The 23,467-nt window shown below is 42.4% G+C and overlaps 2 protein-coding genes across 3 annotated transcripts; one reads left to right on the top strand and one right to left on the bottom strand.

Annotated features, from left to right (window-relative positions):
- Positions 1–1,406: 1,406 nt before the first annotated feature.
- On the top strand, positions 1,407–14,864 carry herc4 (HECT and RLD domain containing E3 ubiquitin protein ligase 4). 2 transcript variants are annotated; one of them, XM_061789859.1, is made up of 24 exons: positions 1,407–1,424; positions 2,549–2,812; positions 3,117–3,276; positions 3,373–3,449; positions 3,520–3,741; positions 4,042–4,133; positions 5,556–5,686; positions 5,767–5,921; positions 6,290–6,366; positions 6,444–6,568; positions 6,704–6,763; positions 10,248–10,359; positions 10,435–10,624; positions 10,863–11,035; positions 11,568–11,687; positions 11,815–11,913; positions 11,991–12,158; positions 12,239–12,382; positions 12,669–12,835; positions 13,150–13,216; positions 13,473–13,555; positions 13,697–13,880; positions 14,068–14,170; positions 14,273–14,864. In XM_061789859.1, exons 2-24 carry the CDS (start codon positions 2,587–2,589, stop codon positions 14,479–14,481), a joined length of 3,144 nt encoding a protein of 1,047 aa, XP_061645843.1. In that variant the 5' UTR covers positions 1,407–1,424; positions 2,549–2,586; the 3' UTR covers positions 14,482–14,864. The 2 variants fall into 2 exon arrangements, with proteins under 2 accessions (XP_061645843.1, XP_061645842.1); XM_061789858.1 differs by lacking the exon at positions 1,407–1,424 and adding an exon at positions 1,622–1,780.
- A 910-nt stretch (positions 14,865–15,774) lies between these two features.
- Positions 15,775–17,094, bottom strand: LOC133485699 (cytochrome c oxidase subunit 5B, mitochondrial). The gene is made up of 4 exons (XM_061789860.1): positions 16,936–17,094; positions 16,368–16,438; positions 16,166–16,265; positions 15,775–16,092 (listed from the first exon to the last, which is right to left on the bottom strand). Exons 1-4 carry the CDS (start codon positions 17,033–17,035, stop codon positions 15,980–15,982), a joined length of 384 nt encoding a protein of 127 aa, XP_061645844.1. The 5' UTR covers positions 17,036–17,094; the 3' UTR covers positions 15,775–15,979.
- Between the last annotated feature and the right edge of the window lie 6,373 nt (positions 17,095–23,467).

The following is a 23,467-nucleotide window of genomic DNA, read 5'->3' as shown; positions in this document are numbered from 1 at the left end:
TACAGATATTATCTCAAAGACATACTAGTGACATTTTTTTTGGGCTGTTTCTGTGTTTCATATGTAACGTTCTGCATCTTCCTCAGTGTCACTCATTGTTTTCTGTATGTATCGTTTCTGTCTCTGTACTGGAGACTCAATTCCTCTATAGCCTTCTCAATGTGGCAGTGATATTGGTTGTTTTTCGCAGAGAAGAATAAGAATATATACATTTGAGTATTGTTATATTATGTCTACGTGTTTTGATGCACCATGTGTGTTCAGATGTCCGTCGCTTAAAAGGTAACAACGTCGCCACATAGATGCTAATTGCTGGCCCGTGTGCCTATGGTGTTTCCTATTGTATGTTAACATTAAGCTAGTAGGGGCTATGTCGTTTTTGAAAGACACAACACATAATTGTCTTTTGTTTGTTTGTGTGTCTTTGGTTGTTTGTTTGGTTGAGTTTGACAGTAACCTTCAGCTGAGATGCTGTACAATAATACTGAGTCAGTTGCGAAACACTTTTTCCCCTGGTGGCCAAGGCGCGCACACCAGAAGGAGCGCAATGGTTGGAACGGATCAATGGCATTTGCCTTCACCGTGTTTTGAGTTACGAGCATGTTCCGTTGTGCTTTTTAGGCTGGAACTATACACAACACAATCACTGCCAATAATTATTTTAGCATAGCAAAGTGTTTAGTAAAACATTTTTTAAAAATCTCTTAAATAAGGCCATGGATGGGGAATATGTTGCTTCTCCAAATCTGTTGGCGTCATTCGTGTTCGGTGCTGTTGTCCCAGTTTTTTTTCCACATTATAAGAGCCCAAGATGCAGTCAATCAAGCTCTCAACCGCAATTTTTATTTTAAATATTCAAATATAAAGCCTATTTTTTTTTTGTAAAGTAAGGATTATAAAGTACAAATATCTGTTTTGAAATGTAAGGCGTTAAAGTAAAAAGTTGTCAGAAAAATATTCAAATAAAGTACAAATCTTTGAAAATCTACTTAGGTACACTAATGTATTACTGTCGAGTACTTGTACTTGTTTTCTTCCTACCAGTGCTAGTGTTCGACTGAGATGAAGTCCATATGAATGAATGTTGACAATACGAAATTTAGTCACGTGCTTTGCTACGTTGGGAACCTTTGACGTAAATTGCCTCCTACAGGCTGCTTTATTATTTGCTTCACATTTCAATGGCGTAAACGCAACATTTACGTTTCGGAATTTACATTGGAAGTGCACTTTCAATTTCATACGATCACAAATGCCATATGAAAGTGTGTAAATAGTGGGTAAACAGTCCAGTAAAACAGCGCATGCGCATCTCGCCCAGACTAGAACGCTGTCGACGCTTCGCCTTCGCGACATTTCTTCCCATCGTGTTGTAAAGTGTACGTCAGTAACGGAACTACCCGGAGTTCACCTTCAAATTAAAGGTACACACGTTTGTGCCTAAAGCAGCAACAAAAACGGCACGATAGAAACAAATACGAACGTTTGAGTCGTTTGTATTGCCTTATCAATAGCCGTTGACGCTCAATGCTTAAGTCTACTATTGCGTCCGGCCATTAAACAATAGGCCGCTACACGATGACTTTTGTACCCAAAGTATACGCGACAATGCCGGTTAATAAATATGTCGAACTTGACGCGTAGTACTCCTCCAGCAAGCCCCAAACATCAGTTGTTGACAGATAGGATATGTAGAGTGGAGTGGAGCAACTGTGGCAATCAACGTGCCTTTGACAACGTGATCTAAACAACAATAGCGTCATCAGCGCTGCCTCCATCGGTAAGATTTGCTGTGTGCTGCTTTTACCGCCTTGTCGGAAGATGCAGCTGGGCGTTGCGACCCGCGCTGACTCCAAAAACCTTGCGTGCCTGCACGTTAAACATATTCAAGTTGTGCCAAGCAAAGAGGACGTCCAACTAAATGAACTGAAACAACCGCGTGTTTGAACTACAGAGCTTTTAGAAAGCTATGCAATATGAATTGGAATTGAAAAGTTGGGGAGGAGGTAATCTTGGCTAAGGCTAACAGTATCTCGCCATCGGGCTAGTACGTCAAAGTAAGAAAGCTAAAACAGTGCGTAAAGATAGCCCTAACGGCGTGCTAGCTGCTAGCATGTTCTTAGCCCACTGTTCAAAAACGCTGACTACCATGAACGTGTTTGACCTAATGGCCAGTGACTACACATGTAGTTCTTAATAACTAGCTCATGACTTGGTCTGAGGCCGATATTGGCAATTAGAGTTCACTTTAATTTGGATTTTCAACGGAAGTGTCGTCGTAACTGTGGCTACTTTGACAGCTCGACAAGCATCATTCCAAAGATGTTTGATCTGTGTTTACCTGGATAATCTCGAGTAGTCACACGTTTATGTTGATGCACATGTTTTTTTGTTTTTTTTTGCTTCCCACGCCCGAAAGTAGGTATTGCTGCTGTGTAAATCTGTAGTAGTTATGTGTTAATATTTGTGTGAATCTGGCTGACTGTTGTACTGAGTTTGACCTGAATGCTGTCTGAATTTGTCTCATCATTTTTTTTTTTTTGCACAGGCTCCTGCTGGCTTATTTAGCCACAAGCAAGGACCACAATGCTGTGTTGGGGCAATGCTTCCTACGGCCAGCTCGGTTTGGGGGGCATTGATGAAGAGATAGTGGTGGAGCCAAGGAAATGTGACTTCTTCCATGCCAAACTAGTGCGCGATGTAGGCTGTGGTCGCAAGCACACAGCCTTCGTGCTGGATGATGGCACTGTATACACGTGTGGCTGCAATGATCTCGGTCAACTGGGCCACGAGAAGTCCCGAAAGAAACCAGGTTGGTGTTTTTATTTGAAAAGTGTTCAGTCTTAGTCGTGGAGTGGTTCACTGGCCTGAGCTCCATGCATATAGAGAAAGTTCATTTTTCACTCAAGGTGTGCATATGAGAGTGAATGTTCTGTTTCTACATGTGATTGATTGGCGACCAGTCTAGGGTGTAAGTCTGCCTATTGCCCAAAGTGACCTGAGATAGGCTCAGCTCACCCGCGACCTTGAACAGGATAAGCTGTCATAAAAAAAGGATTGATGTTCAGTCTTTTTGTGAAATGACTCATCCAGTAAATGTCTTGGTCCTCCATTAGAGCAGGTTGTGGCTCTGGATGCTCAGATCATAATAGCAGTGTCTTGTGGAGAGTCGCATACACTTGCCTTGAATGACAGCGGGCAGGTTTTCTCATGGGGCCTGGGCTCAGATGGGCAGCTTGGCTTAAACAACTTTGAAGAAAGTGTTCGTGTGCCTAGGTACATTTTCATTGTCATGCTACTATGCTATCTTTTGTACCAAGAATGACAAAAATACATAAACATTTTCATCATTTCTGTTCCTGGTGATGGCAGAAACATCAAGGCTTTGACTGATGTTCAAATCACTCAGGTAACCTGTGGGTACTGGCACTCACTAGCACTTTCAAAAGGTGAGGATGGTTTGTACGCACAATTATGCCAACCACAATACTCCTGACATGTTTATTTTGTATACCTCAGGGAGCCAGCTTTTCTCCTGGGGTCAAAATCGATACGGACAACTTGGGCTTGGAGTAAATGGACAATGCATTTCTAGCCCGCAAATCATTCAGTCTCTGCAGGGCATTCCTTTTGCTCAGATATCAGCAGGTGGAGCTCACAGCTTTGCACTCACTCTCTCAGGAGCTGTGTTCGGTTGGGGCCGTAACAAGTTTGGTCAACTGGGTCTCAATGACAGTAATGGTAAGAGAAGATACTGAAAGTTAGATACATTTAAAGCTTTTTTTCGACAATGAACAACCAGGTATTGTATAGTGCGTGCACTCACACTTCATGAGCAGGAAATGTTTGGTCTTGACAAGTAGTGGCGCAGCATTTGTGCAATCATTTTGTTATCCAAATTTTAGACATTTTTGTCAGCAAATTAATTTAAAAGAAACTTAACGTTGGATGCTTTTGCATCTGCTTTTTTAAGTTGTTCACTATGAATATTCATAGTCATCAGTCATAGACTTTTGCTTTGCTTTTTTTTTTTTTTTTCAGACCGGTGTTTTCCAACCCTGCTGAAGTCGCTTCGATCGCAGAAAGTAATTTTTGTCTCCTGTGGAGAAGATCACACAGCAGCCCTGACCAAGTTAAGTGATCGAATGCAGCTGGGGTGAAATTACATTGAGAGAGTCGATCTGTAGAGTTTTGTTTAGTTTATTCCAAAAACTGTTTTTTTTATATATATATATATATATTTATTTATTTATAAAGTAAAATGAAGTGCCTATGTTGCAATATTTCAATAGTACAGAAAGAAACATGACTTTTTGTCACATAAAAAAAAGTTGTCATTTTAAATTTGGTGGATGTCCAAACTAGGCGGCACGGTGGTCGACTGGTTAGCAAATCTGCCTCACAGTTCAGAGGACCCGGGTTCAAATCCGGCCTCGCTTGTGTGGAGTTTTTGCATGTTCTCCCCGTGCCTGTGTGGTTTTTCTCCGGGTACTCCGGTTTCCTCCCACATCCCCAAAACATGCATGGTAGGTTAATTGAAGACTCTAAATTGCCCGCAGGTGTGATTGGGAGTGCGAATGGTTGTTTGTCTATACAGTAGGCACCCTGCGATTCACTGTCGACCAGTTCAGGGTGTACCCCGCCTCTTGCCCGAAGATAGCTGGGATAGGCTCCAGCTCGCCCGCGACCCTAGTGAGGATAAACTGTGTGGAAAATGGATGGATGTCGAAATTGCCACACAAAGACTAGCAGCCCCCTCGAAAGCCACTATTGGTTGATGACAGGCAGGTTTGCTCAGTGCAGTTTTTAGGAACAGACAAAAACAATTTTACTATCACGATAATCTGTTCATTCGAATGAAGATGGATGTTATTTAGGATGTCAATGTGCCAAAGTATATTATTTCTGAAATTCTCATTGTAATACATAGGACACATTTTCTATGATGTTTTCTTTGATTTGTGCATAGAATATCACTACTTTTTCTTATAAAATGACTACTTTATTCTCGTGGACTTAATTATAATTTTATTGTGGAAAAGCTGTTGTTTAACCTTATATTAATATTGACTTTTTTTCTTGTAAAAATTACGTTATTCTTGTAACATTGCAACGTTTTTGTACTTTTATTGTTTGTTTCAGTGAGACTACAGTAGTTCTTTGTAAGATTTAGACTTCTATTAGTGACTCCAGAGTCACCAAATTTGACAATCTAGTCCTATGAAAAGGAAGATAAGTGTGATCAGCTGATCGTAAAACTAATTGAATTGCTATTCCGTTGGTCAAAGTTCAACCTAGAAGACTCCAAAATATAACTTTGGGTTTAAACAGATCTCAAAATGTACCATCAATCACAATATGGAGATCAGTGAGATTGGTTCCTATATCCTATTGCGACTTTTGTCAACTGTCAGTAACTTAATTATAATCCTTTACATGTTTGAATCGTGTATGTTCTCTCATTCCACCTTACCCTATCCACCAAGATGTTTGTAAATAAATAGGTTAGCACTTCTGCATGAGAAAGTTGAGAACTGGTGTTGGTGATTCTCCAGGAAGGGGGCGTCTTTACATTCGGAGCAGGAGGATATGGTCAGCTGGGGCATAACTCTACAAATCATGAAATCAACCCAAGGAAAGTGTTTGAGCTCATGGGAAACATAGTCACACAGGTTGCATGTGGAAGGTAAGACTGGTGTCTGCGTTGGAAAGTCACGTTTTTCCATACTTACTCAATATTGTTTTCAAATTATTTTGCGATTAAAGGCAGCACACACTGGCTTTCACACCCTCATGCGGAAAGATGGACTCATTTGGTCTTGGAGGAAATGGACAGCTTGGTACACGCTCTAGCAGTAACAGGAAAAGCCCGGGCCCAGTCAAGGGCCCCTGGATACACTCTGTTGATTCAGATGGTAGAGGTGAGACCGCAATATGATCAATGAAAGTAATAACACAATTTAGAATTAAAAAAAAATCTGTGCTTCTTATTGACACACTCAGTGAACCGAAACATCTGTTGAGTTCTACAGATCTTTAGCTTTCTTCATTCTTTACTACAACATTGTGATGGGCATTTAATAGGATTTTGAAAGTGTCCATCTGCATTTTTGCCCCGTTTTCAATAATTATATGCGAAATGTGATCAAATGTATGCAAATGACGGTCATGCTGATGGCCGTTTTCCTGCTTTTGGTAATTTGGGAGGCGAACTCGACCATACTTAGCCATAACCTCTCATTCGAAAAATGTTCAAGTCAGTAACCTCTTCCACATTTACCTTTTACAGTCGTGGATCAGAACTGTTGTATCAAGAGGATTTATGCTGGAGGAGACCAAAGTTTTGCTCAAAATTCTACTGCCAATGTAAGTTTGTATTTACATGGCTGTGGAGTTATTCAGTGCAGCAAATGCTTTATTTTGTGTTGGGGTTGTTCTTGTAGAGCCTGAAAAACAGCGATGATGTGGCGACACCAGATGCCCAGCGAAGAGTTTGTACCTTGAATGAGGAAACCATTCAGAGATGGCTGAACCATACGCCAGGAAGACTGCCCCTAGAAATCTCCAAGTAAAGTCATCTCTTCACAACAGCGTTGGCTGACCATGTATTACAGAACAAATTGTACATGGTTTAGTCATTTCTTCATCTCTAATTAACGGTGAAAACTAGTCACACTAATTGTCTCTCTTGCAATTCCCTCAGTGAGATTGACCTGGTGTTCTCAACTGCAAGCTGCCTCAATGGATCCTTCTTGTCTACGAGGTAAGTAGCCAAAGAGCAAAGTACACTTGAGTTAATCCTTTCAGATGCTCACTGAGCTGACGTTGAAGTCTCATGAGATATGCAAATGTCTCCTGTGGGACTATGCATAAGGCTGTTTTTTTTGTGTGTGCGTGCACTTTGACTTTAGAGTCTTATTTTTCCAGAAAAACCTACATTGTAGGACAGGTTCTAACATTGTTCTCTTTTGTCTCAGCTAATTTATGATTTATTTTAGGTGAAACAGTTAAACATTGTTTGGATTTGCACAGAAAGTTCTCTCTTCGCTTGCTCATAGAGTAAAAGCAGGGTACACACGGGTTTTTAAAATCACCTTAAAATGTGTGTTGTAGTCAAGATGACCAACATCCCAAACGACACAGCGCTAGCATTGGGCGGAATCCTCATATCTCCAAAACCATAACTTTACAGTAAACAAAAACAAAAAACCGGCATATTTGTTGAGCAATTAACATTGTATCGTCAAAGAGAGAGAGCCATTTTCAACACTTTAGATTGGTAATTTGTAAAAATAAAACACACACACGCGGGGAGTGATTAATAGTATAGATTTGTGAAAAATTATGAATTTTTCCACATTTGGACATAGGTTTTGGCCTCATGCCAGCAATAGGTAACAAACTGTCATAATACCAAGAGTGACCTGTGAGAGGCAGCATTGTGCCACACGGCATCCAGACTGCAAAGTAGAAGGAAGGGTAGTGGCAGTGGCAGTCTCTGATGTGGGCAATACTGGCATTCTGTGGTGCCCCCCCCCAACACGATCGGCCTGAGGTGTGCAATTGTTGGTCGGCACACATGCCACATACACCTTGAACTGCTGTTTTGAAAATAGACCAACACAAAATCTCACCTGGACGGGGGAAGAAGAAAAGAAGAAAAAAATCACTCTTGACAAAGGCCACACCTTAGGATAGTCACTTAGGATAATATTTTGGAGGCATCTGATAATCGGGCCTGTTTGACTTCTGACTGAGTACTCTGCTTTGGATCGGATAACAAGATATGTTACTCCAAAGTATGAGCACATCTCGGACCTGTCAAAGGACAGCCATCCATTTTCCTCCGCTTATCCGAGGTCGGATTGCGGGAAGCTCAGACTTCCTTCTCTCCAGCCACTTCCTGCCAGACGTTCCTAGCAGACCCTCACAATACATTTGGGCCTGCCAGGTCAGGGTATCTTCCCCCACCATCGGATCCAACTCACCACCAGGTGGTGATCAGTTGACAGCTCCACCCCACCCTTCACTCGAGTGTCCAAGACATGCGGCCGTAAGTCCGATGACACGACCACAAATTCGATCATCGAACTGCGACCTAGGGTGTCCTGGTGCCAAGTGCACGTGTGGACACCCTTATGCTTGAACATGGTGTTCGTTATGGAGAATCCGTGGTGAGCACAGAAGTCCAATAACAGAACACTATTCGGTTTCTGATTGGGGGGGCCGTTCCTCCCAATCACGCCCCTCCATTGAAGTCCCCCAGCAGAACGATGGAGTCCCTAGTGGGAGTGCTCTCCAGCACCCTCTCCAAGGACTCCAAAAAGGGTGGGTACTCTGAACTGCTGTTTGGTGCATAACAGTTAGGACCCGTCCCCCCACCCAAAGGCGGAGGGAGGCTACCCTCTCATCCAGCGGGGTGAACCCCGATGTACAGGCGCCGAGCCGGGGGGCAATAAGTATACCCACACCTGCTTGGCGCCCCTCACCGTGGGCAACTCCAGAGTGGGAGAGTCCAACCCCTCTCGAGAGGACTGGTACCAGAGCCCAAGCTGTGTCTGGAGGCGAGCCCGACTATATCTAGTCGGAACTTCTCAACCTCACACACCAGCTCGGGCTCCTTCCCTGCCAAAGAGGTGACATTCCACGTCCCTAGAGCCAGCTTCTGTAGCCGGGGAACGGATCGCCAAGGTCCCTGCCTTCGGCCACCGCCCAGCTCACAATGCACCCTACCCCTATGGCCCCTCCCACAGGTCGTGGGTCCATGGGAAGGGGGACACACGTTACCCTTTTGGGCTGTGCCCAACCGGGCCCCATGGGTGCAGGCCCAGCCACCAGGCGCTCGCCTTCGAGCCCCACCACCAGGCCTGGCTCCAGAGGGGGCCCCCGGTGACCCACGTCCGGGCAAGGGAAAACGCGATCCAATATTTTTTGTCTGTTCCATCACCTAGGAAATGTTTGTCATGGGTGACCCTGCCAGGGGCATAAAAACCTAGATAATTTAGCTCCTTGGATCATTGGGACACACAAACCCCTCCACCACGATAAGGTGACGGCTCAAGGAGGGGTCAAAGGACACCAGTAACAAAATTGTAGCCCTGCACCAGGCTGGGAAGACTGAATCGGCAATAGGTAAGCAGCTTTGTGTGAAAAAAATCAACTGCGGGAGCAATTATTAGAAAATGGAAGACAGACAACACCACTGATAATCTCCCTCGATCTCACCCCATGAGGTCAAAATGATCACAAGAACGATGAGCAAAAATCCCAGAACCACACTGGGGACCTAGTGAATGACCTGCAGAGAGCTGGGACCAAAGTAACAAAGTTCAGTAACATACTATGCCGCGAGGGACTCAAATCCTGCAGTGCCAGACGTGTCCCCCTGCTTAAGACAGTACATTCCAGGCCCGTCTGAAGTTTGCTAGAGAGCATTTGTATTATCCAGAAGAGGATTGGGAGAATGTCAAATGGTCAGATGAAACCAAAATAGAGCTTTTTGGTACTCAACTCAAACTCAACTTGTTGTGTTTGGAGAGTAGGAAATGCTGAGTTGCATCCAAACAACACCATACATAATGTTAAGCATGGGGGTGGAAACATCATGCTTTGGGGCTGTTTTTCTGCAAAGGGACCTGGATGAGCACAATGGGGTATTGTGAGATTTTGAGTCAGTCAGCAAGGGTATTGAAAATGAAACGTGGCAGGTCTTCCAGAACGACAATGATCCCAAACACACCGCCCGGGCAACAAAGGAGTGGCTTCGTAAGAAGCATGTCAAGGTCCTGGAGTGTCCTAGCCAGTCTCCAGATCTTAACCCCATAGAAAATCTTTGGAGGGTTGGAAGTCTTTGTTGCCCAGCGACAGCCCCAAAACATCACTGCTCTAGAGGAGATCTGCATGGAGGAATGGGCCAAAATACCAGCAACGGTGTGAAAACCTTGTGAGGACTTACAGAAAATGTTTCACTTCTGTCATTTCCAACAAATTATTTAGATGAACTTTTGTTATTGACCAAATACTTATTTTCCACCATAATTTGCTAATAAATTCTTTAAAAATCAGACAATGTGATTTTTGTGGATTTTTTTCTTTTTCTTCTCCTTTTGTCTCTCATAGGTGAGGTATACCTATGATGAAAATTACAAGCCTCTCTCATCTTTTTAAGTGGGAGAACTTGCACAATTACAAGTTGCTTTTTGACACATCTACTCAGTCACATATTAACTGTGCATCTCTGTCATCAGTCATCCAGATCACTACAGTACCAGCAGTAAATGTTCAGGGACTGACATGAACATGGCCCGTCTCCTATTTTACAAACTGATTACATCTAACTACCCTGAGATCACCCAACAGGTCAGTCATCAATAAATTAATTCTGATGATTGATTGTTGTAAAGTGGACTGTTATACTTTCTTCATCACTGTCAGATTGCTGCAAGTATGGAGAAGAATCTAATTCCCAGACTAAGCAACTCCCCTCCTGACATAGAAGCACTGAGACTCTACCTCACTCTTCCAGAATGTCCTCTCTTCAGTGATCCCAACAATTATGTGACTATCTCCATCCCATTTGCCAAATCTCTCATCAGCTTGAAAGAAGCGCCACTTAAAGTGCTAGGTAGGAGAAAGGGCTGCAGACATATCACTCAACATTTACCCATGTTTCCTCCAAGCGATGTTGTTAGTCCAGCTCGCCATGGTACAACTTAAAATTCTTGCTTGTGTTTCCACTGTTGGGTTACAACTAATTTTGACAATGGAACCTCAACTCAACTGCTTTACCGACCTGAGCAAAACCACATCGCTTGGTGAAAGCAAAGGTCATTTCTCTTTTGTATGTATTTTGTTTGCCTCAGGAAACTGGTGGTCCACATTTGAGCCCCAAGTCTTCCAGCGGCTGGTCGAGTTGTACAAAGAAGTGGTGGTGTACCTGCTCCAGATGCACAATGTGGGAATCCCATCGACAGAGCAAAGAATTTTCACCTGTTTTCTGGACACGTCACTCCGACTGCTGGAGATCCTCCACATGGTAAGAAATGAGGAAATATCTCATAATTATAATAATTATCTCATCTTGCAACTAGACTCGGTCGAGCTTCAGATTCACCGCTGCTCGGGTTAAGTGGGGGGAATTATTTTATTTTTTTAAATTAAATTATATTAATGCCTTTGCATGTGGGCGGGGAGACAGTTGCAATAGCACTTTTAGCCATTTACTGAACAGGACAAACCCTAAAATACAAAATTAGAACACTCACAAGGAGCTGCACTCACTAGGCCACACCCCTTAAAGGCATACATCCAACACACAAATACGACACTACGTACAGTAATTATCAAAACTCTTTATTTACATTCTAACTTTTTTTTTTAAACAATACAGTGCTATTTAAAAAAATACAAGCAAACATGGTATTTTGGGGGGCTGGAATTCATTAGTCAATGGGGGGAAATTGATTTGATTTCTGATTAAATTAAGTTACAAACTTGGTCATGGAACTATGTCAAGGTTCCACTATACATCCGACTGTTGAATCATGTCAACTTTCCTGTCATCTCAGGTGAATGAGCGAAGTGGACACATTATACAGTACGATAAATTCTACATTCACGAGTTGGACGACTTGATAGACATCCGAAATGACTACATCACATGGATTCAGAGACAAATGTACCCAGGCGTAAGTATTTCAGCCTGCTTTTTGAAATTTCAGTCTTGCATGACTTGTATAAAAGAGGCATGTCACTCTTCTCTTGTTAACCTTGTTGAATAAAATGGCTCATTCAGTGATGCCTCTCTGTCCTCAGGGTCAAGATGCTGTGGTGACTATGTGCAGGTATCCCTTTGTATTTGATGCCCTGGCAAAGACTACCCTGCTACAGACTGATGCTGTCTTACAAATGCAGGTAATACAAATGAAATAAGAGCTAATGGTGCTATTGCATCAAAGAATCCAACCAGTATTTCCTGTGTTTATTGATAGATGGCAGTGGATCAGGCTCAAATGCAAAACTTGAGTTCCATGTTCTTGCCTGCTGTGGAATCCGTAAATCCCTGCCTCATCCTCATTGTCCGGAGGGAAAATATAGTTGGAGACACCATGGAAGTTCTCAGGAAGTCAAAGAACGTCGACTACAAGAAGCCGCTAAAGGTTTCTTTGATTGCTATTCCATAACAGTAAGACTAGTCTTAACACATTACTTTGTGTGTGGTTGTGACTACCCATGGCAGGTCATCTTTGTGGGAGAAGAGGCAGTCGATGCAGGAGGTGTGAGAAAGGAGTTCTTTCTCCTGATTATGAAAGAGCTGTTGGATCCAAAGTATGGGATGTTCCGTTACCATGAGGAGTCAAGGCTCCTCTGGTTTTCAAGCAAGGTATTGTCAGAATGTGATGGCGTGGGATGACTACTAACTAACTAATATCACAAAAGCACACGATGACAGAAAGGAAGGGTTCAACACACACTGCTGTATATTTAAGAAAACATAAAGAACCAGATCACAGACATGCAGGCATGCAAAGAGAGGTGTCAGAGTAAAAGTCCATTACGTTGAATATTGATGAGCATGTACCTGTAATGTCAGAAATGTGTCAAAAAGCAAGTCAGCAAGTCGTCGACCGTCTTTAAACAGTTGTGACAGTTGGTAATGTTCCTTGCAGACCTTTGAGGACATTGATTTGTTTAACCTCATCGGAGTAATCTGTGGTCTCGCAATCTACAACCTCACCATTGTGGAGCTCAACTTCCCAGTGGCCCTGTACAAGAAGCTTCTGAAAAGGAATCCAACATTAGATGACCTGAAGGAGCTCATGCCAGATGTGGGAAGGTAAGATCAAGTATCATCACTGTCCATTAAACCGTCCTCTCTAAAGGTATTGGAACTGTCAGTCCGGCTAATTATTTTTTGGGGGTTCATACTCAGATGTGAGTACCTGGAAATAAAACCGGAGATTTTTATCTCTTCTTGTCCCATATTCACCTTTTGATGTTCTACGCAAATTAGCCTCACTGTTCTAATACTTTTTCCTCCTTATGTATTAGCTGCTTGGCAACTGAAACTGAATTCCCTCATTACCTCCAAAGTACATTTAAATAGGAGACTTGTCACACTTTGAAACAGTCAAATTTGCTGTGAACTAGGAGTCTCCAACTGTTACTGGACTACCCTGAAGATGACCTTGAGGAAACCTTCTGCTTGAACTTTACAGTAAGTATGATTGTATCATTGCGGAACATCAAATGCAGAAATGTAATACAATTGTTTTTCAATGATGCCAAAATTTTGCCTCAGAACACTTTGTCAGCATGTTATCTTACAGCCACCGGGGAACATAATACATAAAGATTATGATTCTTCTTTGGCCATGACACTCCAGTGACCTCTCAGCATTAACACACAAATTCTAGAGGAGTAACAATTACTGGAATATGTATTAAATAAACAGCAACCTTTATATTTTCAGATCACAGAGGAAAACTATGGTGCCACAGAGGTGTTGGAACTCATACCCAATGGTGAAAACATCAATGTTAAAAAATCCAACAGGTAACTGTTTGAGCTAGTTTTAGCATTGTTTAATCAAAGTAAAATGTTATAGTAAAATAAAATAAATGTTCTACTTTATTCACATACTGTACAAAATATCCACTCACACTAACTATGTAGTGTAACTCTCTCTCTGTCCAGGCAGGACTTTGTCAATGCGTACGTAGACTACACATTCAACACCTCGGTTGCCCCACTATTTGAGTGCTTCTATGCAGGCTTCCACAAGGTGTGTGGAGGCAAAGTTCTGGAGCTGTTCCAGCCCAATGAACTGCAAGCCATGGTGATTGGCAACACCAACTATGACTGGACTGAACTTGAAAAGGTTTTGTAGCATTTGGCCATTAATATATGAATAAACTTGTCTTTTAATTTCTGATTTATACCTGTAGTCATTGAAAGATTTTAATAGTTACCTGGATGTGGAGAAACATGAAACTTCTGTCTTGGCCTGAATTTTTAGAACCTTAAACCTCAGCGATGTATCAAGTGATTATTTTCTTCTTCTTCAGAGCACTGAATATAAGGGAGAGTACTGGGCAGACCATCAGACCATCAAGCTCTTCTGGCAAGTGTTCCACAACCTTCCTTTAGAGAAGAAGAAAGAGTTTCTCTGTAAGTGTTGCGTTTCCCCATGTAGGATGTTGTAGAATATAGGATAGTTATAGGATGAAGGTGAAGTTGCAAACATGAAATGGATGTGATTTGTCCTCTCAGTGTTCCTCACAGGAAGTGATCGCATACCCATCTTGGGCATGAAAAGCCTTAAACTAGTGATCCAGCCAACCAGTGGGGGAGAACATTACTTGCCTGTCGCCCACACATGCTTCAACCTGTTGGACCTGCCCAAATACACTAATGCAGAAAAACTGCGTGAGAAGCTTCTTCAAGCTATAGATCATAATCAAGGATTCAATCTAGCATGAGGCCACTTGGAAAGGTCCGGATGACTGTGTCCAGAGTCCAGACTGTCAATGGCCACCATATTTCTGATTGTTTTGCTTTGCAGACTGTTTGTAGAAACTGAGCAGTGTGAGCAATGCTTGGAAAGACACTAGAGGTCAAAAAGACTTTGCTATCCCAACTTTTTGTGTTACTTTGGATTTTTTGTCCAGCTTTTTACAAAGCTGTCATAATATTTTAGTAAAACCTATCAGGGGACTTACATTTTATATTGCAATTAAGTGGATTCATTGTGTGGGAGCAAAACTAGTATGTGTAAGACTTGCACAAAGTAACATGCATCATAAAATTTGCAATAGCACTAGCTTTCTGACAATTGAAATTAAATTGTGATGTCCTCTAAAAATTTGATTGAATATGGACTCAAAATTGACCATATTTGAACAAACTCCACTGAGTGGTCAACAAAACATGCTTGTTTCAGTGTAGCTGGGATGATAAAATCACATTAAAGGCCTTTTCACACTACACTAGCTCGGTATGGAAGGTCCCCGCTGCAAGAAGCAAAGACAGTGGTGCGGCCAATGCTGACATAGCAGCCTACAAGGAAGTCGAGAGGCTTTCTCCGCTGAGTGGCCCGCAACTCGGCAATATATGTTGCAAAATACAGCCCAAACTTTATTTTGAGGAGGTGATGCAGCAACAAAAAAAAAAAAAAAAGGGTATTCCCGGAAGAGCGCTTTGAGGTGTGTTTCAGATTGAGAAGGGAGCTTTAAAAGCCTGCAGAGACATTTCAGTATATTATTTTTCTATTGACCCAAAGTTCGGGATCGAGGGACACTGCAATTATTAGGCCATGCACTCCGCCTTGCTGTTTAAAATACAAATCATCAGAAATCACTCCGCCAACCCCTCACCTACTGGAGGAGCTTTTTGACTCAACTCAAGACGCCACTCTCAAAGAGAAACTGTTTTCTTCTCAAGGGCATGTCGCGGAGCATCAGCCATCCTCTGCGTTACCGCGACACGGCAAACCGCGGTACCACCATCAGCACACACACAATGAACGGGAAAGTCGACCGCAGCGTGTGCATTCTGAAGTGCAGTGTGAAAAGGCCTTAAGGAGCTAACACAGTTCGCCCATTTATGCATAAAATGTGTGGTGCAGACATTAATATGCTAACCTTTGTTTCCCCATAGCGTATGTTCTATAGTGACAATTGATTCAGAGCTGTGCCAAACATTTGCTTAGAGTGCACCTTGGCTGCGAAGATTAAAATGGTCAACAAATAAAACAAAGCTGGTCACTGTCGGCAGACAGTTTAACAAAAGTATTTTAATTTCTTGATGTAGTTTATAGTTTGGTATTGATTATAGCTCAGTGCAGTAAGAACCGATTTGTATAGATGACACCTCAATTCAGTTTTATGATAAACGGTACATGTCCAATCATGCTGACATGGAAAGTGAATGGGAACTTGAAGCAGACAAATAGTGAAGTTAATATTGCTTCTGATGGTTTCAATGAGGCAACTCATGATGGACCAGCTGGTAATGAGATCCACAGGAGGGACAGCGCTGGGCATCTCCGTCATGAAGCCAGAACCACACGATCGCAGTGTTGTCTTCCTCACCTGTCGAAGACTTTAGGAGTCAACTTGGATTGCATGTAAAATATTTTTATCCCATTTGAAGGATATCACTTACAAAGGCAGCCCACCAGCCTCTTTTGACCAATACAAGGCACAATGTGGGGGTCTTCTTTGGTTCCTGCGTACTCCTTAGGTTTCAGCATACTGTAGGGATCCTTCAATGTGCAGTAAAGCCATATTAGTACATAGAGTGCAGCCTTTATATATATATAAAAAAAAAAAACACAGCTTACTTTACTTGCTTTAAGTTAACGTACTTTTCCCAGTTTTAGGGCTTGCAGGGCACGGCGTTCCAGGCCAGTGGCTTGTTCCTCATCTGTGGGTATTCCTAGAAATTGTACAGCAATACCTTTTATAACAGACTCCTTCGGCACTGGAAAAATACTTCATAAAGACTGTGACTTTGTGTTCTTGAATGACACCCTTGACTTTGTGTTCTTGAATGCCACCCTGCACACACCGTGTGTACCCGATCAGAATACTGGCATTGGACCAACACACGCCTTCCCACAAGTTCGTATGAATGACCTTTGTCATTTCACTTTGTAGTGTAAGGAGTGGACAACAAAGGAAATCGGTGATATTAAATATCACACAGAGGTCAATTTATACATTTTAAAAGAATAAACATGACCTGCCAAATAGTGCTCCCAAGGCTAAAAATGTGAAACTGGGATAACAACGTCATTTGCTTTCACTTGTGGGAATGTGATATTTAACTCGAAGCAAATGACCTTTTCAAATTAACACAAACTGCGACTTGACTTCTGGAATCTCTGTAGCTCAACATGACCATAACTTTTAGCGGTGTTGCTTTCTTTTTACCTTCCATTGTGGCCATGGCACGCGGTAACGCCATTCGACTCCGTAACTGAAACGTTGCTGCGCAAGTTCGGCGAAGAAGTCGACCCGCCATTGCTGTCATTAGTTTCAGGCAGTGTAACGCAGAATGAAGTGATGTCCAGTCCCACTAGTGCCGGTTTTATTTATCGCAAGTGTTTGACTTATACTCGGGCCAATTAGAGTAGCTGAACAAATTGATTGGCGTATTTTTTCGGCCAATGCCAGGTAGCATGGCGATGATTGGCGTATTTTTCGGCCAATGCCAGGTGGCAGGGCTATATCAAGTGGTTTTATTAAAAGTAAACCACTACAATGTTTTCAATGTCTTTCCTCTTGTCAAGTTGCCATGGTTGCTTGTTCTCCACTAAATCGTAGCGGTTGACACATTCAACAGTCATGTTCAAATGCAGGATTATAATTTCCAGTTTTGATGCAAGTTTAATGATTCAGTTGACAGCAACATTTGAAGGGCTTTAATATACACACTGCCGCAATATGTTGGCGTACCCTGATGACGTCACATTTGTTGACGTCAAAAGCACAAGAGGTGTCGCTGGTTCTCGCCGGGTGCGGTGGCGCGTGCCTGTAATCCAAGTTCCTGGGAGGCTGAGGCTGGCGGATCGCTTGAGCTCAGGAGTTCTGAGCCGCAGCGGACTATGTCGAGCGGGTGTCCGCGCTAAGTTCGGTATCGATATGGTGCTCCCGGGGGAGCTCGGGACCAGCAGGTCGCCTAAGGAGGGGTGCACCGGCCCAGGTCGGAAACGGAGCAGGTCAAAGCCCCCGTGCCGCTCAGTAGTGGGATCGCGCCTGTGAATAGACGCTGCGGTGCGGCCTCAGCAATACGGCGGGACGCAGTCTTTTACACTTCTACTCGATTTACAACAAAATCAACAATGCACATTTCATCTTTACGTCATTTACACTACTACTCGATTTACAACAAAATCAACAATGCACATTTCATCTTTACGTCAAATAAAACTTCTGATTCAATTTCTTCCTTAACAAAACGCTGTTTTTGGTGGTCCTACACTACACTGCCTCCTCCTGGAAGAGAAACAACTCGGCAGTACACCTATTCACACACTGAATCCTAAGAATACCATCACCAGATTTAATAGGTTTCAGCTTGTGGCAAATTGTTTAACTGTAGTTCTTCATCAAGCATAGAAAGTCAAAAGCATGAATATTATAATTTGTATTTGTATTTTTGGTCATATTAAGAATAGTTATCTACAGTTCTGTATATATCAACTTGGAATTTTTTTTGTGAAAGTAGTATTTTTTTTCACAGCTCAGTGTTGCCTTATTGTTACTGTATTATAGGCCTGGATGCTTTCCAAATGCAACGTATTTGGTATACTCAAGTAAATGGGGACAATAAGCACGTGTTAACCATTGCAGCTGTCAACACCAGCTGCACAACAACTGGAACCACAACTGGAACCACAACCCAAAAAAAAGGAATTCTCTGATGAGCAAAGCCAACTACAAACGCAAATTCCAATGCCAACGAAGTTGGGATGTTGAGTAAAACAGATAAAAAGAGAAGGCAGTTCAATTATTTGTGAATCCTTTTTAACCCGTATTCAATTAAATACACTAAAAAGACAAGCTACTTATTGTTCAAACTGATGGCAAGCCAAATGTATTTATGTAGCACATTTTATACACATGGTAACTCAATGTGCTTTACATGATTCAAAGCATTTTAAAACAAAGAAAAAAATCTACAGAAAAGTCAAACACTGCTTTAAAGCATTTTAAAACAAAGAGACTCAAAGCGTTACATTACTAAAAGCGTACAGTGCAAGAAAGACTTTTTTTGCAAATATTCTCTCATTTCAAATTGCCTGCAGCACGTTCCAAAAACTCTGGGACAGGGACATGTTTACCACTGTGTTACATCACCTTTCCTTTTAACAACCCTCAATAAGCATCTGGGAACTGAGGACACTAATTGTAAAAGTTTTTGTAGGTGGAATTCTTTTCCATTTTTGCTTGATGTACAACTTCAGTTGCTCAGCAGTCCGGGGTCTCCGTTGTCATATTTTGTGCTTCAAAATGCGCCACACATTTTCAATGGGAGACAGGTCTGGACAACTGGAGGCCAGTCGAGTACTCATTCTTTTACTACGAAGCCACGTGACACGTGCAGAATGTGTCTTAGCATTGTCTTGCTGAAATAAGCATTGACGTCCCTGAAAATGACGTTGCTTGGATGGCAGCAGATGCTGCTCCAAAACCTGTATGTACCTCTCATCATTAATGGTGCCTTCAGGGATCTGCAACCCATGCCATGGGTGCTAACACACCATCACAGATGCTGGATTTTGAACGTTGTGCTCATAACAATCCAGATGGTCCTTTTCCTCTTTGCCCCAGAGGACATGACGTCCATGATTTACAAAAACAATTTGGAATGTGGACTCATCAGACCACAGCACACTTTTCCACTTTGCTTAGTTCCATCTCAGATGAGCTCAGGCCCAGAGAAGCCTGTGGCATTTCTTGGTGCTGTTGATATATGGCTTTCGCTTTGCATGGTAGAGTTTTAACTTGAATTCGTAGATGTAGTGACAAACTGTGTTAACTGACAATGGTTTCCTGAAGTGTTCCAGAGCCCACTTGACTCGTATTCAGATTTTTTTCAATACAGTACAGAGGCGTACCAAGTTCCCACACTGAACATAGTAGGAAAGTGACAAGAAAAGTTTCCTCCTTGCACGCAAGTACTCCGTAAACAAATATTGTACAGTGTAGCTCAGCCTATGGCTGGCGGACGTCATGGCTAGCAATATACATTTGGCGGTACTGCAAACGAATTTGAAATGACATTTGAAAATGTTATATACTGTACTTGTGTTTTCAGAGGCCATCTTTAAACCCCCCAAACATCTTTATTCCTCTTAACAACTCTTAAAGTTGGTTACGACTTTACAACAATAGGAAAATGGGGGTTCCAGGGTGATTGATGGACTGGGGGAAGAGATTCGCAGGTTCTGGCGGCGAGATTGTATATTTCGACCACTAGATGTCGCTGTCCCACCTGATGACGTCACATGCCTCCAAATCAAAGCCACCAGAGGTGTAGCTTGCTCTCGCCGGGTACGGTGGCGCGTGCCTGTAATCCAAGTTCCTGGGAGGCTGAGGCTGGCGGATCGTTTGAGCTCAGGAGTTCTGAGCCACAGCGGACTATGTCGAGCGGGTGTCCGCGCTAAGTTCGGTATCGATATGGTGATCCCGGGGGAGCTCGGGACCAGCAGGTCGCCTAAGGAGGGGTGCACCGGCCCAGGTCGGAAACGGAGCAGGTCAAAGCCCCCGTGCCGCTCAGTAGTGGGATCGCACCTGTGAATAGACGCTGCGGTGCGGCCTCAGCAACACGGCGGGACGCAGTCTTTTACACTACTTCTCGATTAACAACAAACACGCTGACAGCTACAATTAGTTTTGCATCACCCAAACGCTCATTTTTTTCCCTTCACAGAACACAGTTTTTGTTTGTCCTACACTGCCTCCGCCTGGAGGAAAGCGGTACTACAACGTGTACCATATTCATCAGGGGAAGTGGGTTAAGCATGGAAAACAGTAAAAGGGGGGGGGAACGTGACGTTTTAAATCAACATTTCACACACTTAGATCCCTCTAGTACAGAAAAAGAGTGTTGCAGCTATTAATAATAGGCAAGAAGATCAATATTCTACACAGGTTTACTCATTGTTGTCTCAGTGTGTAGGATATAATGTGTAAAATAGAACAAATCTGCCACAATATTTGAAAATAGTCTTCACACATTAAAAAACAACACAGGAACCAAAAACAAGAGTTTGTGAGCAGTCAAGAGCAGGAATGCCCAGCACACAGATACATAACTTACTTAATACTTCATCCGTCAAGCTTGGACGATTTTGGAGTTTCTGCACAGGTTCTGATTTGTTGGTCTCTGATGAGTTTACAGCTCAAGACAGGTTTCGCACGAAAGGCCCATTGGGCGTACATGAGGGACGCTTTTGACGCTTTCTGAGAGACCATTTCCCAATCCCAAGACTTCTGCATTGTATTTAACCATTTTGGATAATGGCTGGACTGTAGACTACTTTTAGTAGTAGAAGGTAAACGGTTAGAAAATGTGATCGAACTTTTCACGTGCCACACAGAAACCATTTAAAGGAAATACGTGCACTGTTCTGGGAGAGAGAAAAAACTGTTCTAAGATGGCAATTTAACTTAAGGTGTGTTTTAATGTGGCCATATTTTCTAAAGTTTTTTTATTTATTTTGTACTGTTTTGGATTAAATGCAGTTAAATGAATTTATTCAAAATTAAGAAAAGTAATACAAATGTAATCAAATGGGAAAAATATTCTGTTTAAGTGATTTCTTGATTGTACAGGTCCGCAAGTTATCAGGCTTGGGTGTAATCGGTGAAAATGAACCAAAGGTTTCGATGAGCCACAATTAATTATTGATTGAACAAGCGGGCTAATTACTTTTTTCACACAGGGCCAGGTAACTTTGAATAGTTTTTTTTATAACCTTAATAAATGAAATCACCGTTTAAAGACAGCATTTGAAGTTCCCTTGGGCTATATTGGTCTGATATTTACATTTGTTTGATGATCTTAAATTGGAGAAACTGCAAAAATATAAGGAGGCCAATAGTTTTTCACGGCACTGTACATATCCAAAGTAATCTTCCCAACACTGGTGATACCTAATATCTTATTTATGTTTTATCCTTATAGACTAGGAGGATTTTTGTTCCTTTCTGTTCTGTGAAGCACCACTGTGGCTTTTTAAGTATGAAAGGTGCAATACATTATTAACGATTGATCAATGGATTGGGGGAAGACATTCGCAGGTTGCGGTGGCGAGATTGTATATTACGACCACTAGATGTCGCTGTCCCACCTGGTGACATCACATGCCTCCAAATCAAAGGCACAAGAGGTGTCTCTTGCTCTCGCCGGGTGCGGTGGCGCGTGCCTGTAATCCAAGTTCCTGGGAGGCTGAGGCTGGCGGATCGTTTGAGCTCAGGAGTTCTGAGCCGCAGCGGACTATGTCGAGCGGGTGTCCACGCTAAGTTCGGTATCGATATGGTGCTCCCGGGGGAGCTCGGGACCAGCAGGTCGCCTAAGGAGGGGTGCACCGGCCCAGGTCGGAAACGGAGCAGGTCAAAGCCCCCGTGCCGCTCAGTAGTGGGATCGCGCCTGTGAATAGACGCTGCGGTCCGGCCTCAGCAATACGGCGGGACGCAGTCTTTTGCACAACTTCTCGATTTCCAAACGACATTACAACAAAAAACCTTCGGGATCTTTCCATCACAGAAAACCTGCGTATATTCAATTTCTTCCTTCACAAATACTTGTACTGTAGCTGTTTTTGTTTGTCCTGCACTGTCTCCCCTTGGACAAAGGCAGTAACTACATAATGTTACAATCAATCTCCCAACATGCATGGTTCTCGGTTTATTCCCTGACATATATATCTCGTGTGTTTCGATTTACGCACAAATTCGTCGCCGACGTAGGAACGGAACTCCGTCGTGAAACGAAGACCTGTACACTCCTTTACCAAAGTTTCAGAGAGGTGTGTGGGATACGGCAAACTCACATCCAGTCCATCCAATGAACAAAAATGGTATAAAATGAAGGAAACACATAAGAGACTTATCACTGTACTGATATTAGGGGAATAATGATTCGTTTTCACAACAATATGGATCACGATTCGTGGTTGTTGATACGATTCAACGATGATTTCATCCACAAAAGGTTTCTCTTATTCCCTCAGTATTAATCATTATTCCTAAACAAATTTGGAATTTACATTAAATCATTAAAATGTATATAATTCCAAAGGAACAGATCCTCTGTAACATATTGAAGGAATTCACCATTGCATTAAGTAAGAATTTCTGGACTTTATTTTCATCTTTTTATTTCTGTCTGATGAACTTCAGTTCATAATTCAAAATGAACTAGTTCATTTTTTAAAAATACTTTATGTTGCTGACGAGCTATTACCCTTAAAATACTGGCATTTTATTTCCCCATTGTTGCCACCGATTCGGTACACACTAACAGCCAGATGCAGCTTTCACCCTACAATCTGAAAAACATGAGGAAAAACTTGTTGCTTGAAACGTGTTGTTTTTAAAATGAGGAATTAAAACAACAGGATTGTAGTCCTTAATGTGCAAACAAAAACACACAACACAGGAACGATGGTGAAGGGAGGAGGAAGCATGCAGGACAGGGGTCATGGACCCTGCTGTCCCCGTCCTGTCCGTCCCTCACAGGGTGTAGCACTACCGACCCATACAACACTTGAATCCAATGTGTCATTGTACTAGTTACAAAATGCTTTACTTACGTCATCTTGTTTACATCTAGTGCGTTGTCTGCGTTGTCTTCTTTTTTTAATATTATTTAATGACCTTTTCACAGGTTTTTTTTCTGTCACTCCCCTTTAAAAACTTTATTCTGTTCAACTGAACGGCTGTAATACTAAAT

This window comes from Phyllopteryx taeniolatus, chromosome 11, assembly GCF_024500385.1.
Source record: "Phyllopteryx taeniolatus isolate TA_2022b chromosome 11, UOR_Ptae_1.2, whole genome shotgun sequence".
Lineage (NCBI taxonomy): Eukaryota > Metazoa > Chordata > Actinopteri > Syngnathiformes > Syngnathidae > Phyllopteryx > Phyllopteryx taeniolatus.
The sequence above is the reverse complement of the archived record's forward strand: the minus strand, read 5'-3'. Positions and strand labels throughout refer to the sequence as shown.

Bases quoted from the DNA above. Each gene is read 5' to 3' on its own strand.
- herc4 (XM_061789859.1), top strand. From the start codon at position 2,587: ATGCTGTGTTGGGGCAATGCTTCCTACGGCCAGCTCGGTTTGGGGGGC. The intron at 6,367-6,443 runs GTAAGTTTGTAT...TTGTTCTTGTAG, and splicing joins CTCAAAATTCTACTGCCAAT to AGCCTGAAAAACAGCGATGA. The intron at 13,881-14,067 runs GTTTTGTAGCAT...CTTCTTCTTCAG, and splicing joins ACTGGACTGAACTTGAAAAG to AGCACTGAATATAAGGGAGA.
- LOC133485699 (XM_061789860.1), bottom strand. From the start codon at position 17,035: ATGACAGCAATGGCGGGTCGACTTCTTCGCCGAACTTGCGCAGCAACG. The intron at 16,266-16,367 runs GTACGTTAACTT...TGCACATTGAAG, and splicing joins AAGCCCTAAAACTGGGAAAA to GATCCCTACAGTATGCTGAA. The intron at 16,093-16,165 runs GTAAGTGATATC...AGTCTTCGACAG, and splicing joins GAGGCTGGTGGGCTGCCTTT to GTGAGGAAGACAACACTGCG.